General features: G+C 41.2%; 1 protein-coding gene across 7 annotated transcripts in view; it reads right to left on the reverse strand.

Annotated features, from left to right (window-relative positions):
- PLCL1 (phospholipase C like 1 (inactive)) overlaps nucleotides 1-13,003 on the reverse strand; it is a 192,964-nt gene extending 179,961 nt beyond the window's left edge. For 2 of the 7 annotated variants that reach the window (XR_007904473.1, XM_051787062.1), the window contains exon 1: nucleotides 12,468-12,882. Coding sequence is in view for 2 of the 7 variants with exons in the window: in XM_051787062.1 (XP_051643022.1) it covers nucleotides 12,468-12,740 (273 nt within the window). In the remaining 5 variants the exon portion in view is untranslated. The other 5 variants (XM_051787065.1, XM_051787063.1, XM_051787064.1 and 2 more) reach the window with 4 other exon arrangements.
- Between the last annotated feature and the right edge of the window lie 10,343 nt (nucleotides 13,004-23,346).

Here is a 23,346-nt window from a genome sequence, read left to right on the forward strand (position 1 = left end):
AACATACAGTAAGTTTACATCTTTGCTACAACACTACTCTTTCATGTAATTTACTTCCATATTTGCATTCACCCATTAATTACTTTATTTGAGCAAAATACACCCAAAGGGGTAATGCAGTGTTATACCCAAATGCTCCCCATGGATTCAGATATCAACCCATAACTGGAAACCTAAGAAGCTCCTGAAGAGAAAATGCATTATGAACTACTGATGACCAGTAGTTTAAAAAAAAAAAACAACAAAACCCCAAAACCTTTCTGAAAAAAGACTTCCAAATAAGCCATTCTAACTTGTATTTACAGTAGATCAAAAAGACTAGGAGATAAAAAGAAGCACCTCCAACATAGGCAAGTTATTTAGCAGTGTAGGCCATACTTGAGCTTTTTATTCATATATTTCTGCTGCAATACTGAACTAAAATAGCTTTTTTTTTCCTTTTGAAAAGAAGCTGCATTTTGAAATAATTACCAAGTTCAGTTCCTGTATTCATGAAAGGAAAAAAACATTATCACTTCCCACTGCTAAAATTATGTGATAGTGCAAAATTTAGCCTAAGAAGTCAATGTAACTTGTTTTGTGATTTTCTATTATCATGTAAAGTACATACAATACATATATATAGAGATGGATGGGAAGATAACAAACTGAGCAAGTAGAACTATGTTCTTTGGAACATGCAGATATCCAGACACAAACACTTCAGTGCTTTTCTTGAATGATATTTGGAGAACTGTGCAATATGTGCTCCTGGCTGCAATATGCCACAACACAAGTTAGAGACATTCTGCCATCCTTGAGTAGGTGTACAGATAGGCAAACAAAGTAAATGGCATTTCAAATGAAATATAAAGTTCTGGATTGTACCACACCTACACCACATAAATGGTACATCTCAGCAGGGTCATGTCTTCTGCCTCACAACTGTTCCAAGAAGACACAAAATGCTGCAACCTTCTTAGGTTAGAAAGCTGATCTTTCCTGGTAAACAGAACACTGTGCCCACACTGTTCCTTTCAAATCCTCCAATTTCTAAAAACTATGCCAAATGCACTTGCAGGAAAACATAGATCAGCTTATTCTAGCTGAGAGCTGTGTATTGTTGGAGAAGTTAAAAGCTGGTCTGAAGTGAGTATACAGTTTCCTCTTTGCAGAGCAGGGCTATGTGGTGCCAGGCACCAGCTATATGCCAATTTTCTTTGGAAAGCTAAGAAAAATGTACAGTCCTCCATATCTGGAAGGCAAGGTACTGCTCCAGGATCCAAGTATGCTATCAAGCTCCAGGGTTTCTACTTCTCAGGATGCAAGTCTAGATTATTTGAAAAGGAACAAAATTGCTCTCTTCTCTAGACATCACAGGCACTGCCACAAGCAGGAACAAACAAGGCGCAGCTTCCCAATACCTCACTTCCCTGCACTGTGCTGTAGTCACCTCACTTAACGTGCTCCCTGTTCCTTTTTCAGTCTCTCCTCTTCTTGGTAAATGGGATCATCCATCCTGCATCATGAGTCTGGGCATTAACCCTCAGACAGGTGAGCCCTTCTGGCAAAGTGGCAAGATTTCATCAGAAGTGCTTGTATGTCAGCATCTCACAGCACATGGGGCATTGTTCCAGTGAAAGATACTTACAGTCTTTACACTGATCAATGCAAACAAGGATATTAACTTTATCTTTTTGATGAAGGATATTAAAATCATCTTTTTTCCTATCACTGAAGCTTTACCTGCACCCCACACCCTGTTCTCCCAGTAAGGCTACTGAGCCCAGGCAGAGCATGCTGCTCAACTCACATTTGACTCTCCCAAGCCAAACAATTCACCTATCCTTCCCCACCTACTGCTGCAACCCAGCTGCTTCTGCAGAAAGACACCACAGCCACTGGACCGGTCTCTGTGTGCTGTGATAACATACATCTATGCTCAGGATGAGAATATAACAGAATTTAAATAATTATAATGGTTAAGAAAAAGTCTTCAAAGTTGGGAGGTATTGCTGCAGGGAACACTCATCTGTGGCAACGAAGGGTACCAGGAGAATGTTCTGAAGTCTAAGAACAGGCTCTAGTTTGATTCTCAGCGAGGTTTGGATCAGTCTACTGAAATTATTTACTTCTAAGTACTATCCCTGTCCATCAGAGTAGTGTATCTCCCCACTGTGTATGGAGGTACCTCCCTCTCATCCCTAAAGATGTAGCAAAAAAAAGTGTTGAATATGAACAGAATTGTTCACATGCACTCAGCACACAGACGCCACAGCAGCACTGCCAAGCCAAGAATAAACAAATGCACTTGCTGTGAGTTAAGTCATCTCAATCTTTTTTTTTCCTTCCCCTTCCTTTCTAATAACAACTTAGTCTCTTTTGTGCTTCTAATAAGAACAACTTATCTAGAAACAATCTCCCCAAATTCATTCTTCAGCAGTATCGCTGTTGAAGTTTCAAGTAATACAGTTTTGCCAAACAAACCTTGCCTAGCTCAAAGTAGAATCAGCATAGCAAAATTAACATTAACACAGAGGCTGAAAAATACAATTTTGAAGTAAAATAACAGGGTTTAGTGATTATTTGTGTTCCACCTAATCTTTCCTCCATTGATGGCAATGGGAATATTGCCACTGATTTCAGAGAGACTGCAGAAACTATGTTTATACTGAAAATCTGCATTGCTTTAGGGAGCAACTGCCACTGTGAATCATAACACTGAGAAGAAATCCACAAGCTATGTGAATACTATGACTTGCAATTCCGAATCATACTCAAGTACCACCAATTTTACATAACACTATGAGACAAGACTTCCTTCAGGATCCATCCATACGGATGTCCCAGAACAAGCCTGTCTTTACCCCAGTGCCAGGACCTGGCTGTTACCACAGTGCAAGGTCAGCCCCAGCAGAGCTCCTGCACAGCACCCCCACAGCTCCCAGGCAGTCTGTGGGACTGGGCTCCACCTACCACAAAACACACAATGTTTGCAGGAAGCCTTTTTTCACGTCTCATGAATTCCAATACCTATTTTTTAGCCCGTGTTCACAGAATTTTTTATTCCAGTATTTACACGAGGTAGCCTGGTATACTCCAAGGGAATATAGTTCTTTTATTAAACTATTACATTTGCTAAATTAATTTAATAACCTCCTACATAATCTCATTTGGTAAAAGAGAAGGGATCTTGCAGTAGTTCATTCCTAGTGCTCTCTCCTGATAGCTCTAGCTCGAAGAGTTCAGCGTCCCTTTAGCTGAGCAAATGCAACTTCTAATCAGATATTCATGAAAATTGTTATAAAATTAAAAGAACAACAAAAAATAAAATCATATGGGTCTTCCAAACAAAACTACATTCACATATCTTATAAAGAAAATTGAATGCAAGAACCCAGGACTCATCTACATTTAAAATAAGTGTTGCCTATACTGTATTCCATAAGTGTCTTGAGAGAAAAATCTAATGTTAAGTAAAAATGATGGGTTTTATTCTTCTATGCAAATAGCAACAGTTGGCTAAAACGGACAGAATCCACCAAGAATATCTCTTCTCCTAAAAAATCCCAACAAGAAAAATGAAATTAAAAGACCATCCTGATATTTATGTACAATGGTAAAACTTTCCTAAATACTATGGAGGTGTGGAAAGCCTAGTAAGTGATGCTCAAACAGGTGGCAAGCTTCACTCAAGAAGAGAGAGATGCAAGGAATTAGTTTCAACTGCCAAGCTGACAAGAGAGCAGGAGCAAGGGAACCCTCCATCATCCTCCTCTTGTCCTCTCAATCGGAGCTGCCATATGTGCCTGTGGCAAAAAAATCCCTCTGGCCTCCTGGCAGCCCCCCTGTGCCCTTTAGGAGGTTGCCCACTCCACCCCAGAATTGTCCATCATTCAGCTGCCACTCCCCTTAAACACCTACACACCTCTAGGACTGTACATGCCCAGGAGTACACTAGTCCTGAGCAATTCAGCTCAGGCAACAAACTGATATTTTCCTCTGTATGACTTGCCCTGCAGGGGAGCTCAGTGCTGGGTCTGCAAATGAGATCCCCGTGCCTGTGTTCCAGATTCTTCCTCGGAGTCCTGGTCCTTTGCCTCACCCCTACCCTGCTTGTGCCCTCTTGGCTGACTCCTGACTCCACTGCCCAACCTCCCAGTGTTATTTCAGCCTTGCATGTTCCCCGTGACAGCCTCCCCTCCCAGCAGCATTCAGATTACATATAATCCAATTTTCTGAAGTTCACTTCAGCTTCTAGACATGCTCTCACCCTGCTCTGTCCTGTGGCTTTCCCAGTTACTCAAGCACTGAGTAACCTCATTCCTGATCAAGGAGTTTTACTTCCTATTGCTATTTACATCCTGCCTTTTTCTTGCAAGTATGGTGTAGCCAACTTTCTCATGCAGTCACTAAAGCACACATATTCCTCGAAAAGTATTGACTTCACAGTAGGATTCAATGTTACACAATTTCTTAAATTCATGGAATCTCTTTCATCAGTACTCCTGACAGAAGTTTTTGTTTGGTTGTTTGTTCTTCTGGTTTTGCCTTGGTTTTTAAGCTGATGCAATTTCTAGGAGATGCATCAATACAAAGCAGAGAAAGGTACACCAGTATACAAAAAAGCAAAATGGATATTGCCACGTCTGTAAGCAGCAGGCATTTCATACCACAAGTACATCCTGCACTTTACTTAAGGAACTCCTTTTTTTTTTGTTGTGTTTTCCCTCCAAACTACCTGAAAGAGCTAAATAACATTGTAGCCTACAATCAAAACAGATCAGCAATACATCAGAACCATCTAATGAAATAAAGATACGCTGTGCCCACATATAATACAGTACAAGTAGTGAGATCCAAATGATGCTGAGAGAATGACTGCTCAATATTACTTGACTTCTATGGAGTTTGGGTCCATAAAAGAGTAAACCACAAGCACTACACTTGAGGTGATTCTAGACTTGTTTGAAAGGTATGCCATTAAGAAGCTGTATCCAAGTTACCAAAACAAACATCCAGCAAGCAATGATTTTTGAGTCCTAATTATCCACCAGCCTGCTTCTTCTATAGTCATTTACATGCACAGTCAATACATGACAACTTTGCAGGACTCCAACAAATTTCCACTTTGTATGAATCTCTGAACAAGGTGCTGGGCAACAGAGACATGCTCCTTTTGCCCCTCAAAGTACCACAGCAGCATGACAGGTCAGCTGGGATCTGGGGGGAAAATCAGTATGAACATAATGAATGTTTCATGTAGCTGTTTTAGCTAGGATTATCCAAGATATGGTGTGAGTGTCAGCACTCCTCTGAGTGTGCAACTCAGAAGCAGAATCAAATCTTCACAGTACACATTTACAGCTAGAGTATGTTTTTTAAATCCTCTCAGTACAGTAGTAAAGTAGTAATACTTTGGTGCCAGTTACCTTTTAAACTTTGATTCTACAGTAGGCTTCAAATCCCAAAATACTTACGATACAGTAAGATTTAGGAACAAGGCTTTGACTATAAATCCATTTCCAGACCTATACATACAAAGATCTTTAGCAGTCTTCAGAACTTTTAGTTTCTAGTAAAGGCATTTAGCCATTTGTAGAACTTTATTTTTCAGTCAAGTCTGAGTAGTTCCTAAACTGTCACGCCAGTCACGTTGGTTAAAAGAAAAAAAAAAAGCTAGAATACATGCGTAATTAAAAGTTATATTAATCATCATTCCCTATTTCTCAGAAAAATCAACAAGCTATTACCAGAAATTACACCTACCAGGTGCATCCTGGAAAGAAATAAAATACGTTGGGTTTACGAGCACGATCAGCTAAATGTTTCACCACAGCAGATGTATTATTGGTTCTACAGTGACTGCCTGCATTTTCACATCTACTGTGGGGAAGAACAGAAAAAAAATATACCATTAACTCAATTAAAACATTTTTGTTACAGATGGCGTTGATCTCAGCAGAACCACAAAATGAATAAAATATTAGCATAAGAAACAGGACTTGCATCTCTGCACACATACGAAAACTCAGTTTTATTAACAGCTGCTTAACATATTTGGAAATCAGTAGAAAGCATTCCTCCTCCGATGCTGCTCTACCCACCAGCACCATTATTCCATCAGAACATTATTTTTAATCATTATTTCTGTACTTCTGCACAACAGTCTTTGTGTACATAATTTAAAAACAAATCAACCAGTATCACCAACTTCGTCTCTTATCGCTGACCATAACAGCTCGTACCTCTTACCTAGAAAACCTATCAAACAGCTTCCTGAAAAGACCTGCCAGAACTTGTGTTTGCAGACCACTGGGCTTGCTGTTATCCTACAGAAAGGTCACCTTTCAGTCATTTCAGTGCATGACACTCAAGTCACCTTGACTATTATGAACCTGTATGGAAAGATACCACAATGATGCCATTATCCATCTCTACCCACATGTTTAAGGAGATCAGTAGTCATGTCTTACATTATGTTCTGTGTGGAACCAAACGACAAGAAAACTACTCTAGAGTTAGCAGGCAGTATAACAGACTATAAACTTTAGTAGAAGCACTTTGTCCTGGATGTAGGCTGTTCGAGTTTGGGTTTTTTTAAGTACTAAAGTTTCAAACTAAAGTTTCAACAAGTCAGTGCAAAGCCACCCATTGATTTTTAAGATACTTTTAGCCAGGCCCCAAGTTCTCCTTAAGCAGAGGTTAACTTAAGTAACTTTTTACTGGAGTACAGAGAATTACTGTATTTTGAGGCAAATGTAGTCATCAGAAACTGAAAGCCCAAATTAAAATGAAAAATTCCATGAAATCAAATGGAAAGAAACCTTCAGCTATTATTCATAGATTGACTGGGGCACAAGGTACATGATAAAATGCCCAGCAGCAAAAGTGAGTGACTCCAGGCCTGCACAGGAAAAAAAACTCAGAAAAACTTTTTTGGCAAAACTTAGATCCCTGAAAAGCATAAGAAGCTAAATGAGCCTTTAGGGCAGCTGCACAAGATCCATATGATCAAATCCTTCACCTGAATCCCATTTTATAGATAATGGTTTCCATTCCTACAGATAATTATTATTGACAGCTTGACACAAAAAATTCCACAAGACCTAAATCTTTCTTGCTACAAGGTTATCAGCTTAGGCACAGCCATATTCAATCTACCAGTATTGCTTCGTTTAAGAACAAAGAGGGAAGAAGTGGAGGTTAAACCCAGTATGAAATGCCTACTGCCCTCAATGGGAATCTCAGTGATAAATGCAACAATTCATAGGAAAACTGTCCATCTTCAACGATACTGGATATAATTTATTTGACAAAAGCAGGTCTACAACTACTACTTGTTCTGTTCAAACCTGTCTTTAGATGCTTATGAAAAAACTATGGTGTATGGAATAACAGGTGCAGTGTTATGAAAATACAAACAGCTATGCCACAGCAATCCAAGAAATATCCCCAAACTCCTTCTCTTTTGTAAAGCTGGCAAAAATTAATTTGAAATAACTAAATCAACAAAGAAGATTCTTTTCATTTCTAAGAAATTTTTACACTAGCAATAATGGAAAACAGTTTCCTGGGTCTCTTAGCAGTGTATTTGAGTTTTTCTTAACAACCAGATACCGGGTTAGATAAAGGTCAGTCTAGGCTGGTATCCCAGCTACAGAGTACATGCCTGGGGAGGCATAACAAGCAAGAAAGTACAAAGTGATCAATTCTCTGCTCTGGCTTCCCAGTGTTCAACCACTTGTAGTTTAGGAACTTTCTAAGCCAGATGCTTTTGCTGCATTGTGAAGGTCTCCTCCATCAATTTGTCATCTCAAACCAGCTCAAACCCATTTACATTTCTGACTGCCACAGCTTTCTGTGGCTGTTAAGTGCATGATTTAATCACATGCTGCATCAGAAAATGCTGCCATGGATTTTAAACCCACTGTTAAAGAACTATCACTGGGTTTTTCCTGACTTCACATTCTATGAAAGAGAATGAGTATCATTTCCCCATTTCTCTCTCCACAATGCTTGGAAATGTACATACATGAAAATATCCCCCACCAGTTACCTTTTTCCCAATCCACATGATGAATTTCTCATTTTGTGGCAGTCTTTGCATGGCTAGACATGCCATTCTTGCCCTTCCCAATACCTTTTCAGGCTCTACTGAATTATTTAATGTAATTCCTACCTAAACATTCTCCTCTTTTTAAATGGTACATATGAAGATGCCAAAGAATGCAGTTGTGATAAAATCACCACTGGACTATCAAGTAATTAATCAGCTTCAATGAATCTTTCAGAGTCATAGTTTTAGATTATTACACAGCAAGAGTATAAATGTAAGCTTACACAACAAAAAGCTATGCAAGAGTTACTGGAGAATCATTACAGTCCTGAACAAGTCTGTCTTATGAAAAAAAGCCTTAAATAGTCATGTTGCACAGACAGATGCAGCACGCATTTAGAACACTTAAATTTTGCCACCACACTTCAGAACACAAACTGAAAGAAACTAAGCCTCATTGTTTTTATTGCAGGTTTTTTTTTTTTAAAGCTAAAAATGTCACTAGGATAAATACAAGTCTTGAAATAAGACAGCTGGCTATCTTGATACACTTCCACTGATGAATTCAATTGCAAAACACTAATCCTTGCAGTTCTTAAACTAGTAGTACAGCACAGGCAAGGACAGCTCGAGTGGCTTTTAAAGAAAAATCTCTGCATGAAGCAAGCAAATGGCCTTTGGAAGAACTTCAGTGAAAAGTCTCATGGCTCTACTGTGCCTGAAGTTAAAAGTCTTGACTCTGCAGTTGCTACTTCAAGTTCATCTCCTGGGCACAGTCTGTTGCTACTAACGCAACTCAGAGCTGTGTTATCTGCTACAGTATCTTGACACAAAGATCCAGGAAGAAAAAAAAAAACAAACACACAATCCAAAATGTTTGTATTGCATGCAAACAAAGCAGAGAGAAGCCTGATAAGAATTGACAGGGAAATATTTTGATAGAAAGTTACAAAGTATTTCAGGAGCCCTTACATAACAAATTACGCAGCTTTCCTACCCATTTATTAAAATGCTTGTACATGGCAATTTCAGAAGGAACATGCCAGAAGGAATACAACATCAGTCAATGCTGGAACCCCCCCACAGGAAGCATTACATGTTGAGAAAGAAGACATCCAGTTCTTTGAGCACTATCTTCTGCTCTCCTAGCCTGGAAGTGGTTGCAATTAACATTTTATTTGCAAACAATTGGCCCTGGATTATTCCCAAGGTGGAAAAAAAAATGGAAAAAAGAAACACTTGGCAAATAATTTAGTCAATGGATGGTCCATCTTTAGGCTTTTTAGAAAATGGCTCAAGTTCTATGATCTCTTGCTATTTATCTAAGTTTACTCCCAAGCATTATACTCTGATTTCAGGCTCCTCATGGCAAACTCCCTTTCTTGCTCCAGTTCTGTAGTAAGACCATTTACTTCTTCCTTGCAACGGGAAAAAAAAAAACAAACAAACAAACAGAAACCCTAAAAAAACAACTAATACACATGTATTAGGGAAATCTTCTAACGCACAAGAATGGCCACAACTATTTCTCATGAATCCTATTTTAAACTTAATCTACAAAGCTGTGAACATCAGCAAAGCAAAACGGGAATAAAAATATTCTGGCTACATTTTGTTCTTTTTATATAAATGAGTTCTCTTGTTTCTGAAGCCAAATATAGAACACATGAATGCACTGAAGATTATCTAGAAGGGTTCATATTTTACTTGCAGTATACGCCAAGTGGAATTTGCTGCAGGAAAGGTTTTCAAAGCAAGTCCCAGTTCAGTCTTTGTACTTCACAGTTCTACTGTGGATGCCAGAACACTCCAATGTAAGCAAGTCTGGCTTCCACTGGAACTGCACTCTCAGATGCTAACCTTGAGACTTCCTGAGTTCTAAAAGACAGCTGGGGAAAAAAATGCTGTTAAAAGTGTACTTTGATCATCTGAATCTACAGAATTTTAACGTTCTGCTTAACTGAGCAAGACCACTCGAGTTTAAAGTACACCTTTAAATAGTCAGGAGAGAAATGGAAAAACAGGGCAAGAGTGTTCAACTCCTGCAGTTCTGTCTTTACTGTCCAACTTCCTTTGCTTTCTTAAGCCTCATTTTTCAGCTGGCAAGATCAGTTTAAAGAAAGCAATGGATACTGTTTTGACTATAAATTTAGATGAACATATGGACTTTTCAGAGTAAAATAAATATAATAAAATATTATAAAATTCTTTCCCCTGCAAAACATGCTATGCTTGAGCAGAAATCCTGCATGTTGAAGGTGAGTTGAAAAAAAAGAGGTAAAATAAACTGCAGGATTTTATCTTAACTCCATTTAAAATTTCCACCAAACACCTGCTGAACATCTCCCACAACATCAGAAATTCCTGAAAGATGCAGACAAATAAATTATTTAATTTCTAGCCCAAGTTAAAAGTATTTCCTATTCACTACTATAATGCCAAAAGAAAACTGTGATTTTATATACCATAGAGACAGCCTTGTGGGACAAGAAACACAATTGTCTGTATGGGGCCCCAACAGTTGCCTTAGAGATGCACAGCCTGGGAATTCTCAAGTTCAGATACCTGCTATCAGACACAGCCATGTTATCTAATTTCATCCAGCTGCTTAACAACTATATTTAAGATTAATTACAGTATTTTTCATTCCATTTCTATCATAAGAAATTATGATATTCATTCAAATCTTATAGTGCCTGGAATAACTTTTGAGTTTTCAGACTGGATCTATGCAAAGACATCCTTTGCTTTTGTTCATGAAATCAAATTTTCCCTCATACAGTATTCAATCCATTGACTTTATCAGCCCATCCTCACTATCCTTCTATGCATCTGCCTCAGATTGAATGCACCATTCCTAAACACAGGAAACTGAGTTTACCCAGTATTTCAGATGAGGCCTTACCAGTTCCTTGTTTAACAACATTAATTCTTTCTTATCTCTGTCAGAAATCTCTCTCCTGGTAAACACCATCCCAGGATGTATCTGAAGAAATTTCCTTCAGCTGGAGGAGTGATCATTATCACTCTCGGTAGTATTGTTACCAACCTGTAGTGAAAATGCTACCCAGCCATCAACATTTATATGCCATTTCTGTGATTAAAACATATCTACTGGTATATTCTGCAAAATAATGATGTTTCTTAATTGCAATCCAAGATTGTGTATTTTCAGATCCTGAAGCCTTCACACAACTCCAAGAAAAAAAATACCATTTCCATACCAGCACAGTTACAGAACTTTGGTCCTGATTTAGTAATGCATTTATGCAGCTTGAGATTGGAAGTATTCCCATCACATTAGCCTTTAGAAGACTAAAACCACCATTCAATGCTTTGTTGGGTTAAATGGGTTAATATTCCAAGGTGAAACCTGCAAAGGATCCTCGAGGCTGTTTTGCACTTACCTATATCAGTCTCCTCTGACTTGAAAACTGTAAAATGCAAAAAGCAAATATTTTGCTTTTCTATTCTTCCTTTGAATAGACATACTAAGCTGTAAGAGCTAAGCCTGTATTCTTCCTTCTTGCCTTGAGCTAGAGCTTTGCCCAGTGCCTTCACACATTTAGAGAAGTGAAGCCTCATTTTCCACTGTTCTCCCGATGCCTTCCAAGTGCAAATCACTACAAGAGGATCACGTGTGACCGTACGCTAAATTAAGTTTGCCCAGGAGACTTCATTCATCGGTTCCCCAGAAACTAGCGATTAGCCCACGTACTCGCAAGGAGATACCATTTAATTCGAAAGCACACAGTTTATTTTTAAAAATTAAACCGGAAAAAAATTAACATAATCATAAAGCCATTTTCCTTACCAAAACATAACAAAGGCGGAGGCTTTAAGATCACGCCCGACCTGTTAATTTGACATTAAGGGTGCTAAACACACGGCGCTGCTCCGTAGCAATCTGTACTACATCCTGTGTCCAAACACACCTCCTGTTAATTTGTGCCACCGCATATTTTGCTAGTCAAGAGCAAAGAAACCCAGCGCTGTGGAAGCTATTTATTCTGCCTCCAGGTATTTCATGAATATTAAATAAGAACAGATAGGAGCTGCTACACAAATAACTTTACAACTCGGCGGGGAGCTACCCCGCTGCGAAACCCACGGGTCCCGCAGGAGCGCGGGTGGGACCCCGACAGCTCCCGGGGCGGCGGGAGCAGCGCCCTGGCACAGACCTCGGACAGCCCCTCGCTCCGGGGACCCGCCGTTCTCCGGGAGCTCCGGGGGGCAGCGCCGCGGCCCCGCCGCCCTTGCCCGCTGCAGGCGGGGCGCGGAGCGGCTGCTCCCCCTGCGCGGAGGGTGCGCGCAGCCCGTGCCCGGCGGGCTCCCCCCGCGGCCCCGGGCACTCCGGAGGGCGGCTCCAGCCCGGCGGCGGGACCCGCGGAAACTTCGCGGGCGGGGCGGCGCAGCCTTACAGCCTTACCTTGATGATGCTGCTCCTCCGCGGGGTGGCCTTGGCCGCCTCCAGCAGGCAGGCGTCGGGGTCGGGCGCTGCCGCCGGCCCCAGGCTGCCGCCGGGGAAGCGCTCGGCGGTGCCGACAGCCGAGACGCCGCTGCGGCGCTCTCGCCTCCTGCCCGCGGCCCCCGCCGGGGCGTCCAGCGAAGCCGGCTCGGGCTCCTCCTCGGCACGGTGCGCGGCGTCGGCAGGGGCACGGCCCGCCGCGGGCTGCTCTCTGCCGCCGGCAGCCTCTGCCATCGCCCCGCCAGCGGCGTCAACTTCTCCGGGGCGCTGGGAGGGCGGGGGGGGTCACACGGACGGAGGAGCGGACGGCGTCCCGCGGCGCTCCCCTCACGGTACGGCGGCGGCGGCAGCGCCAGCTCTCCCCGGAGGAGCCATGGCCGTGCCCCAGCGCGGGGCGCCCGGCGGGACGCGGCAGTGCCGAGGGCGGGGGGCGCGCAGGAAGTGCAGCCACAGCCCCGCGCTGTTGTGACAGGAGCCGGGCGTGTGTTGACGGGCGGCGCTGAAGGACGGCCCGCTCGGCCAATCAGCACCGCGCCCGCCCCCCGGCCGCGCCTCGGCGGCCAATGGGCGCGGGGAGGGGCGTGCCCGCGGGACGCCCGGACGGGCGCTCGGGGCGGTGCGGGCGAGGGCAGGTGGGGCTGTGAGGCCGCGGTCACACCCGGGCGCCCCCGCCACAACCCTCGGGAAGAGGGTGCAGGAAGGGCCGTGTCGCCCGTCGAGAGCTGGGTCGGCCCGGGAATGCTTCCCCGCACGAGATTTAGGCAGGTTTGGGCTGCTGCCCCCCGTGCCGGGGCAAAAGCAGCGTGTGGGAGAGGTGACAAGTGACACATCCCGCAGCGCTCGCCCAGAGGCGCTGTGGCAGGGGCAGCGACGCCGCGCGAGGGAGCGCTGCCAGCAGGGGCTACGGGTGTGCGGTGAACCGGCTGCTGAGGGCGGGCCGGCGATGAGAGTGCGAGGCGTGAGGGGGACTCACAAGAAACGGTGGAGACTCGCGTTGGGGCTCCTCCGTCTCTTGAAAACGAGCCCAGAGCAGGGCAGGTCGTGCGGGGCTGCGAGTTCGCCGCCCTTTCTCCGCCGCTCACTTCCCTCACGGACCCGCACGGCCCCGCTCAGCCCCGCACAGACCTGGACCCGCACAGACCCGGACCAGTACCAATCCGCACGGACCTGGTCCCGCACAGCCCCTCACAGCCCCGGCGCCGCACAGCCCCAGCCCCGCACAACCCCTCACAGCCCCAGCCCCGCACAGCCCCGGGCAGGGCCGTGGCAGGGCCGACACCGCCCCCTGGCGGCGCGCACGGTCCCCGCTCCCGCAGCCGCCGCGGTGCCGGTGCGGGGCCCGAAGGGAGGCGGGGAAGAGGAGCCAGCCAGGAAAGGGATGTGTCCCGGCCAGCCTTCGGAAGAGTTCGCGTGAGCGCGGCTCGGGTGGTATTTAGTTATAATGAGATTATCCACGTGGAGACCTCGGGAAAGGTGGGGTGAAGGGGAGTGCAGCAAGGGTGAAAGCAAAGACAGGTGAGAAGGAGATTATCCAGTGAGATGGAAAATAGGAGGGGTAGGGCTGCACAGGCCGATAGTCACTGGAGATGTTCAAAATTCAAAATTACAGCTATCAGCTTTGAAGACAGTAAGGCTCTCTGGAAAAATTAATTTCTCCCTGGTTTCTAAAGTAATTCCTTAATGAATGTGTTTGGCACCTGTTGGAAATCAATGATTAAGCAAGAAAGAGATAACCTCCTTACCCCACCCAGTCATTAGTTACTAGCAAATGCCTGGCTACAGGGCATAATTGCTACTTTAAGGATGTGAAATTTATATATCTATGTACATACACTATATATAATATTTAGAATTCCACATTAAAAAAATCTCAGAGCTTCTGTCAAGGTTATGAGGCATTTATCATGTTCAACACAAAGAAATGCTAATTGAGGGACAGATCTAAATATAACTCAACTTTTTTCATGAGCTTTCTTCTAAGTTTTATGTAAAAAAAGGTCATAATTCATGTCTACCACATTTACTTTGGTTTGGTCTGGTTTCTTTCAGTGTGAAAGACCACAAAATAAGAAAAAAGAAAATATTCACATTGAAGAAATATTTATCTTAAAAAATACTGGAGAGAAGAGACTTGTAAGTGAATGGAAGACTTAACTTCAGCCTGCATTGTACACAGAGAGAACATGCAACACTGCAACAAAGAAGGGGGAAAAACCCACAAAACCAACTAATAAAAACTTATCCATATAGTGTCACACAGTCTGAACTAAGAAGACTAATTTGAAGACAATACAAAAGGTAATTATCATGCAGTATTTTAATAGAGGGAATTACTGCTTCATGTAGAAATGCATTGCAGCTTTTTCACATATTTTGTGAAATCATATGAAGTTTAATCCCTGGTTTAATCATTTGAGAACAGCAAAATACTGTCATAGTATCTGCTGTATCTACCAGAAACTGTCTGTAGCATGTTGCATGGACAGATGCATATAACATATTAAAGAACTTTATCCTTTCTAGGATTTGTCTTATACACTCAAAATTAGGGAGATACTTATTGTCAAATGCATTGTCTTCGGATATCAAAAGTTTTAAATCATTTAATTCTCACCTCATATTCCAACCTTTCACACCTGAAGTCTTTAACTGAAAAAGGTCTACAGGAAATGTATAGATTTTAAATTTCGTAAACATCAAACCTACAGGGAACACACAGCTAATTATATTTTTGCTCTGTTTGTCCACAAGATGCAAAGGTTTTAGAATTATGTATGGTACAGCTAAGAGAGAGTTTAACTAAATTCTTCTCTAGAAGAGGACAAAAGGTTGGCTATTTTACTGACTATGCATCTCTGGATTCTTCTGAGGCATCTGTATCTATCTGCTTCTGTTTGGGAAAAACCATGAATCATGAAGCAAAAGAGGAATTGGGTTTGATACTTCTTAATGTTTAATAAGAAAAGAGATTTAACAAAAGGAAGCTTTACACTAAAAGTGCTTGCATAGAAAGTAAAAAAATCAAGATTGGGTGGTGATAAGTGTATTTAACAGGTTCCTGTACTCAGTTTCAAGATGATCTGATGCAGCCCACTGTACAAAACCAACACTGCAGCGTTGTCTACAGTTACTTCAGATAGGGGCAGATTTTCAAGAACAGTCAAGGAATTCACTCAAGCTGAGGAAGACAAGATGGTAGATAAAAAAGTCTATGTGTTTGCCTGAACACGAGTCAGCAAGTGCCTGCAATGTCTATTTTAATGTGGATTTTGTTTTTGTATACTCAGCTTACTCCCATCTCCATCCTTAAGGCACACAATTGTTCCTTAGTGGGTGTAGTTTGTATCATAAACCAGCTGAAAATAAGTTGTCTTGGAGCTGTGCTGAAATATAGCTTACATAAGGCAGTAGTTTGCACCTAGACATTGAATTCTGGGAAGCTCTTAAGTATTCTGCTGGGAGCCAAAAGTGGTGCTCCTGTACCAATTGGCTGATGAAGTGCGAAAACTGACATCTTTTCCTGTGTCATGAGCATCTAATTTGCAAGACAGAGAAAGCAGAAGGGAAAAAGTTGTGATTTCTTCAAGTATGCAGTGACAGCAAATCATAATTTTAGAATTGATGAGACTTATGCAAAGCTATTGATGAGAAAATGTTTTGCTAGGTAATTCTTAAAGTGATTTTTTTTTTAAAGTCCTAGTGGTTATTGTGTCTGTGCTGTTATATCCTGAATGTGATACTATAAAACAACAAAAAAAGAATGATATAATTTATTTATACAAATATGTACTTTTTGCTAAGCTTCACTCACGTTTTGGCAAGACAACCCCAAGTCATATTTTGCCTATAAAACTATAATTAAGCTTTCAGACTGGGAAAAAAGTGCAAGTTCAAAATAGTATAAATCAAAATAGTTAAAAGGTCATAATCTTTCTTTAAAACATTGTATGTTTTCAAATTTTATTAATTTTTAAAATATATTTACACTCCTTGATTCAATGCCTCCTAATTTTTTTATTAATTCTTGTTTTGTCTTGCCTCCTACTTCTTTGAAAAAGCCTCATTATACTTACACATCATATTGTATTTTCCAGGTAGTATAAATGTTATATCTTCTCTAACTTAACAAGAGACACTTATGTGATATGCCTCTATCTTAATGATGTTCTTGTTCCAGCTGAAGTCATTGATGAATTCTTTTCACTGTCTGATAGTACTTTAATTGTTTTTAATAATTAGAATACTGTGGTTATAGAAGATTCCTGCCAACTCTTTGCTCTGAGAAACAATCCTTTATTTTAGCAGTACTGTCTGCCCAAATAGATATGCCAATTAAGTACGAGAAATGGTAAAATCAGGACCTTGGTTAGGTCATGTTTAATATGATTTCACATCCACTGCTTACTATATAGACACAGGCCCAAACCCTTGGAGTGGAATGTACTGATTTCTATTTGGAAATCAGCACTCAGGGAAAGATCCTTAGCACTGCAAAAAGCCACCCAAAAGTTAGCAAGCACCAGAATTAAGGTTAGTGGTCCTGGTGCAGTTTAATATCCTTTGGTGCAAATGTTGCCATAATGTGGAATGCTATAGGACTGTGGCTCCTCTCACTGCATGGGACAATCCCTGTGAATGAGACTGCTTTCCTTACCTGGAGCTCTTCCAGGTGTGGCATTTTACTATCACCCACCTCCTTGTTCTCCAAGCTGTAGCAAGGTGTTTTGGCATTCAGTGTCTCCTCTCTCCTTACCCTACCTGGATCTTCCTAGCTACTGCTACCATCTTTTGCTCACCAGTTGCCACAGTGAGCACAGGAGACCTGAGAGGACTACTGGCCACTCTTGTCAGAATAGTTGTGGCTTTTCTTGCCATCAGTGGGGGTTACTTCTTTCATTACCCCTACTGTGGATTTGCTTTACCCATTGCTTCCTCTCCTGCAGGCTCAGCTCTTCCCTCTGTGCGTTCAACCAACAGTTTCCTTCACCCCACCCCTGCACACAGTGGTGGGTCACTGCAGGAGGGAGCTCATCGCTCTGCTGGTTGACTTTGACCATGATACAGCACAACTGCTCCACAGCTGCAAAGAGACTGAATGGAGCACGGGTTAGGCAAAGCCTGGAATGAAAAGGGGAGTAAAATCTGAGATAGAGAGCTTCTGTAAACAAATTTTGCAGAGGCATAGCAGGTAACAACAATTTAGTACACAGGAAAGAGCATGTTCCTGATAAGGAAGCAATTCTTCTACCAAATTTAGCATCAACTGTAAAAGAAGGTGACATTAGAATTTCTCTAAGGGACAATGGTAAGATGTCATGTGTTGTTTTGGTTTCGAAAAAACCCCCATTTTTTTCCAAACCTGATTTTCAAGGGTAGATGTTTGCCAAGAATGCATCTCCCTTACATAAAGACTCCCAGCTTGAGTCATACACACACCTTCAGATTTTTGGCCAATGTGACTGAAGTTCAAGAAGTTAACAAGTAACTGAAAATAAGATTTTCCACGGACAACTTCAGGTAACCCCCAAAGTCATGCTACAACCTAGGCAAAACAGAGTTTATTCACTCGTGCAAACAGTGAAGCTTTCTCAAGTTGCCCATGTTTAATTTCTAGTTGTTTAGTTTGGAGGAGGGAAGAGAAGGCATGTTGTATATGTTATAACAGACATTGTCTTGAGGATTTGAGGGAGTCTTAAAGACGAATTCTTTTTCAAGTCTAATGATACTTAATGACTCTTGCTTAAGGTAGGTGGTAATTCCACTTAAAGAGGACCTTTACCGATGACTGTCTTTTTCACAGAGCTCATTTTAGCTCCTCTGATCATTGCTTTTAGGATTTCTTCGGCTGTGACACATGCATAGAAATCTAATTGTAGTTGTTGCTACCTTTCAGGCTTTGTGAACTCCCTTGTTCACTGCCATGAACAGTAGGATCCAATAGATGTATGCCACTTCCTCCATTCTGTGGTAATTACTTACCAAGGGGTTCAATGTCATGCCACAAGCTGTACTATGTCACGGCCTTTCCCATCCTTGCTAGCTCCAAGGATATATTCCGTGTTAGAAATGCAATGGCAGTACAGTTCCCACACACTTACATACAATTTTTGGGGATCATTTGGATTATCATGATCTGTGCAGCTGGCGGGGAAGCAGCATTAGTGTTAAATGATACCTATTAGCTGGGAATAATTCTTACTGAGAATAGAAAGCATTCTAGTAATATCCCAGTTCAAAAGCTACTCCTACCATCTCTAATCTTGCCACCTCAGAAGCAAATTGCTACCAATGTCAGCAGGAGTCATATTCATATCTACTTTGCAGTTAAAGACTTTGGAGGAAATCTGGACAGTATACCAAGAATGGAATTTAGGCTCTTTTACCTGTTAATCAGACATACAATCTTTCTCCTGACATGCACTCCCTGAAAGCATAAACTCTTCATCCTGTACTTGACTGCCTGCATCCCATTTCAGCTCTGTTTTGACTCATTAGGTATTTAATTCGTGAAAGAGGAAGGAATGCACTGGAAAGACTGCAACTACAGAAGCTTTTCATTCACAGGGGAAAGCTACATGGTAGGTTGATATGTATTCCATTACATACAGTTCTATACAGTATTACATGGGAAAGAACAAACAAATGGAAGTAAAGGTTGATTATTTTACTGCTGTTTTCAGCCATTTGAATAGTGTTTCTAAGCAATAGCAATTTTTTCCACTTTTACATGTAGAAGTTTTGAGTAGCAGAGAGCAGAACAAAAGCAACAGGAATGTGTAGGGATATATGCAAGTATTCCCCCATAAACCAGGGACCTGCTAAAACAGGAGTAGCTGTCTTATCTGAACCTCAAAAACTGCAGGTACAGAGTAATTTACCACGTGTACAAAAAATAAAGAAACAGCAAAACTGTAATGGGCAAGAATAAAATGGCTTGATTCTATATTTCTGTGTGCCATTCCACTTCAAATCACTGAAGTCAAAAGAGAGAAAAGCTTTTTGGGGCTACTGGATCTAAAACACAATAAAGAAAATTACATGAGTATTAAAAATTTCCCCAAGTATGTGGAATAAATTAGCAACATCATAACTACAGTAAATTTCTTTTTGTTTGTTTGTTTGTTTTGTTTGAGTTGGTACCTAAACATACAATGACATTTGAAGAATCAAGTTCTAAAAGGTAAGATTAGAAGGCACATTGATTTTCTGAGATGGTGGTCGAATGAATAGGGAAAGGAAAAACCTGTTTACCTTATAAGAACACTTTAACATAACAACAGCATATAGATATTATTAAATTGCACTTATATCCATGTAACTTTACACTTCTGCTTTCCAGAGCAGCAAAGCCTGTCATCTTTCTTGCAAGTATTTTTCTAACCTGTCTTTCATAATACATGTCAAATTTTTCTAGTCTTTTCTACTTATTTATTTCTGTCTGCAGAATTTTATATTCAGTTCAGTGAAACATGTAAAATATAATATTATGACAACTGCAAAAGAATATTAAAAGCCTAAAATTTATCAGACTCAGGATAAGCATTACATTTTTGTTCAACTAAATGAAACACAGTAGGGGGAAATGTAGAGGAAAAGCCAATCAAGGCTGTCACAATAAGTTAATGAGGAGTCTGATAAATTTCTCTTCATTGACCCCACTGGAGATCTAGTAAGATTTCCATGTGACATGTATCTATGTGTTTTGTTGGAGGACTATGCTTTTACAAAACAGAAAGGAGTCAGATTTCTCAGTAGACCTATTTAGTATTTCCCATTAATAACCACATTATCAGATTTAACAAAGGATTGTACTATAATTCTCCCATTTGCTAGGGACATTTATTAAAGTGCTGATAAGCTTTACAATTTCACTCAGATACTACTACATTTTCAAGTACTTTTCCAAATCTGACACTTTTAATTGTGACAAGTTCCATCAGCAAGGGAACTTTTATGCAGCAGTTTCCAGTAAGCTTTCCCCCCTTTGGGACAGGTAAGACAAAATGTACACAAATGCCTTTATAAATAAAGCTGAACTTTATAAATAAAGCTGAACTCTGAAAAGAGACAGAAAACAAGCCAGTCTTATGTAGCAATTTTCTGACAATAACCTATGTCATGCTGAAGTTTACTTTTGGAAAATAGGGTATTTTTAAACTAACCTAATTATGTCTTCAAACTTGAAAGAAAGCACTAATTGCCCTGATACATTTTGAGCTTGAAATTATCCATAATAATATTATTATTCTGCAAGGATGGACTGAATGAAGAAGCTTTTGTTGTGTAGTAGCAACCTACCACTCTGGAAGCGTGATCTCGGATCATCAAAGTCTCCCAGTCTCCTCTGGATAATCCATTGCTGAGGGCTGGGAAAATGTGAAACAGGGAACAAATGAGCAACTCATGCAGGAGTAGCTCAGCTTGATAGATTCATAGGAAACTGTGTAACCCTCCCTCATCCACGCCAGTATCCAACCTCCTTAGCCCCTCCAAGTCCAGCAGAGCACTCGAGTCCCCTGCAGTGCTCCTGACAGTCCCCGGTGCTACCCAGGACCTCCCAGGGAACCTTGTACTCCCTAAAGCTCCAATATACTCTCCCAGTGCCTCCAGTACCTCTGAGGGCCCTCCCAACAATTTTTGAGCCCTGCAGTACTCTGAGTACCCACCCTGTGAGGATTACAGGGGTTAAAGGAGTAGTGGATACCATTATGTGGAGGAAAGGGGGACACAGACAAGAGGAGGTGAGCAAGAGTATTGTTAGGGCAAGTGGAAACAGAGTAGGAGGTAGAGACAAAGGGCAGATGGAATGGAGGGAATTGGGATGGGGTCACGGCTCATCTAGAAGGGAGATGTGCCCAACTAACCCAAGAAAGGGAATGATGTGGGAAAAGGGCCTGTAAGATGGAAATGTCATATCAGAGAAATACACACACCGCTTTAATAAATGGAAAACTTCTCAGAAACAAGTAATTTCCTTCTGCATTTTTCATATGGCACTGACCATAACATTTTTACTCAGTGGAACTCCTTAAATGACAATCATAATGTGCTTCTAAGCACCATTAGATCTCTCAGGAGGTTTCCTCCAAGTCCTTGAATACATAAGAGCTCTTGGCTTTTTGATTGTTCTAGTTTAGGGTCAGGGTGTAAAGAATCCATTCACAAGCTCATAAGAAAATCACTGTGTACATCTTCATAAGGGTTTTATTTTTAATAACAGTTGTATTCCATGCAGCAGGGACAGAAGTCAATTTTTTAGTAACATCCCAAGAGCTGTTTTTATGAAATTGAGAGCAGGAAGTAAGTAATCTTTCATCAGGTACACACTCTGACAAGGATATATTAGTGCTCATATTTCCATGAAAGGATCTTAACATGCTGGTAGGACAACTAGCATTATTATCTACAGATAGAAGATAATAGAAGCAAAAAAGTTAGCATGTCTTTTCCAAGGTCAGTGAATCAATCAGTGAAACGTATTACTCATAAAATCATCCTTGTCTTTTTGTGCCTGGAAAATTCTTTTCCTCCTTTCTCCTCCCAATCCATTTTTCCTCCCTATTTTTCTCCCTTGCTTTTTTCAGTTTATCTTTCCTCACTTAACCTCTGACTTTCTCTGATGCTAAAAAAAGGACAAAAAGCAAGAGCCTACAGGAACCAGCACAGCCAGACTCTTGTCTTTGTCCAGCACTGCCTTTTAATTTGTGGGAGAGAACAGCAGGAGAGATCATTTCATGCTGTGAATATTGCTGACATGCAGTGTCAGGAAAAACAGTCGCACTCCTGACTTCCTTTGAGAGTGGCTCCCTCGGCCAGGATGCTGTTCCCTTAATGAAGCAGCCACGCAGTTCGAGGACAGCCCCACAGCCTTTGTTGTAATATTCAAATCCTGTATGCATGGCATATATTTTTGCCAGCTGTACTAGTAATCCTGGTACATGTGTTGAATTTTCAGGTTTTAAATTATCAGAATAAAAAATAGCACAATCTTTCTCATTTATTTGCCAAAGTCCTGTTTTTTTCACAACTGTCTTATTTCAAATATAAATGTCCTAGATTCGGGTTTTTTTAACTAAAGGAGGAGGTATAATGTAGAAGATACAACAATTAAAACTATGTAAAATACACTTTCATGTTTCTGAACGTTTCTTTATTCTTTCAGCTGTTCTGACTTTAAATTCCCCAAACCAAGATATGAAGCACATGAAAGGCTTGGGCTATTCTGCCTTTCACATCATTAAAATATAGTGCTGTTCTTAGGATAAGCTTTGTTGCTGTCTGATAAATATTCATAAAAGTCAATGAATGCAAATTAGCAGAGTTCTGTAATCTTGCAAAATAACTATTTCTAAAAAATTCCCGTCAGCTCTGCTAAAATTGCCTTTACTTTTACAGTTTTCTCAGCTAAAAAACCCCACACTACTAAGAGTTAAGCATTATATTGTTATATATTACAGGCACAGAATTATTAGAAACTCTTCTAGGGTTGTGGTTTTTTATTCTGTGTGATAACAATAATGTTGCAGAAGCTGGTAGATGTTGAAGCAACAGCAGAAAAGTAAGGAGCAGTGTAGGGTCCTGTAAGGACTGCAGGTCTGTGCCCTGCCTACACTCAGGGAGAGTTAATGTGAGGGGACATTTGGTTTAGGTTGGATGGGTATAATTTGCATAAAGCAAACTTAAGCAAGATACAAAGATTTGAATTCAACTAAAATGTATTTTATTGTAGACATTGTCAAAATAATATTCCTTGAAGTCTTTATTTTAAAGCACCCAAAAAAAAGTAAACCACAAGAGTAGCTAAGGATAAATTGACCCTACAGTGATTCCCGATACTGTG

This window comes from Manacus candei, unplaced genomic scaffold (assembly GCF_025592945.1).
Source record: "Manacus candei isolate 608988 ecotype Guabito, Panama unplaced genomic scaffold, ASM2559294v1 h1tg000023l, whole genome shotgun sequence".
NCBI classification, from domain to species: Eukaryota; Metazoa; Chordata; class Aves; order Passeriformes; family Pipridae; genus Manacus; species Manacus candei.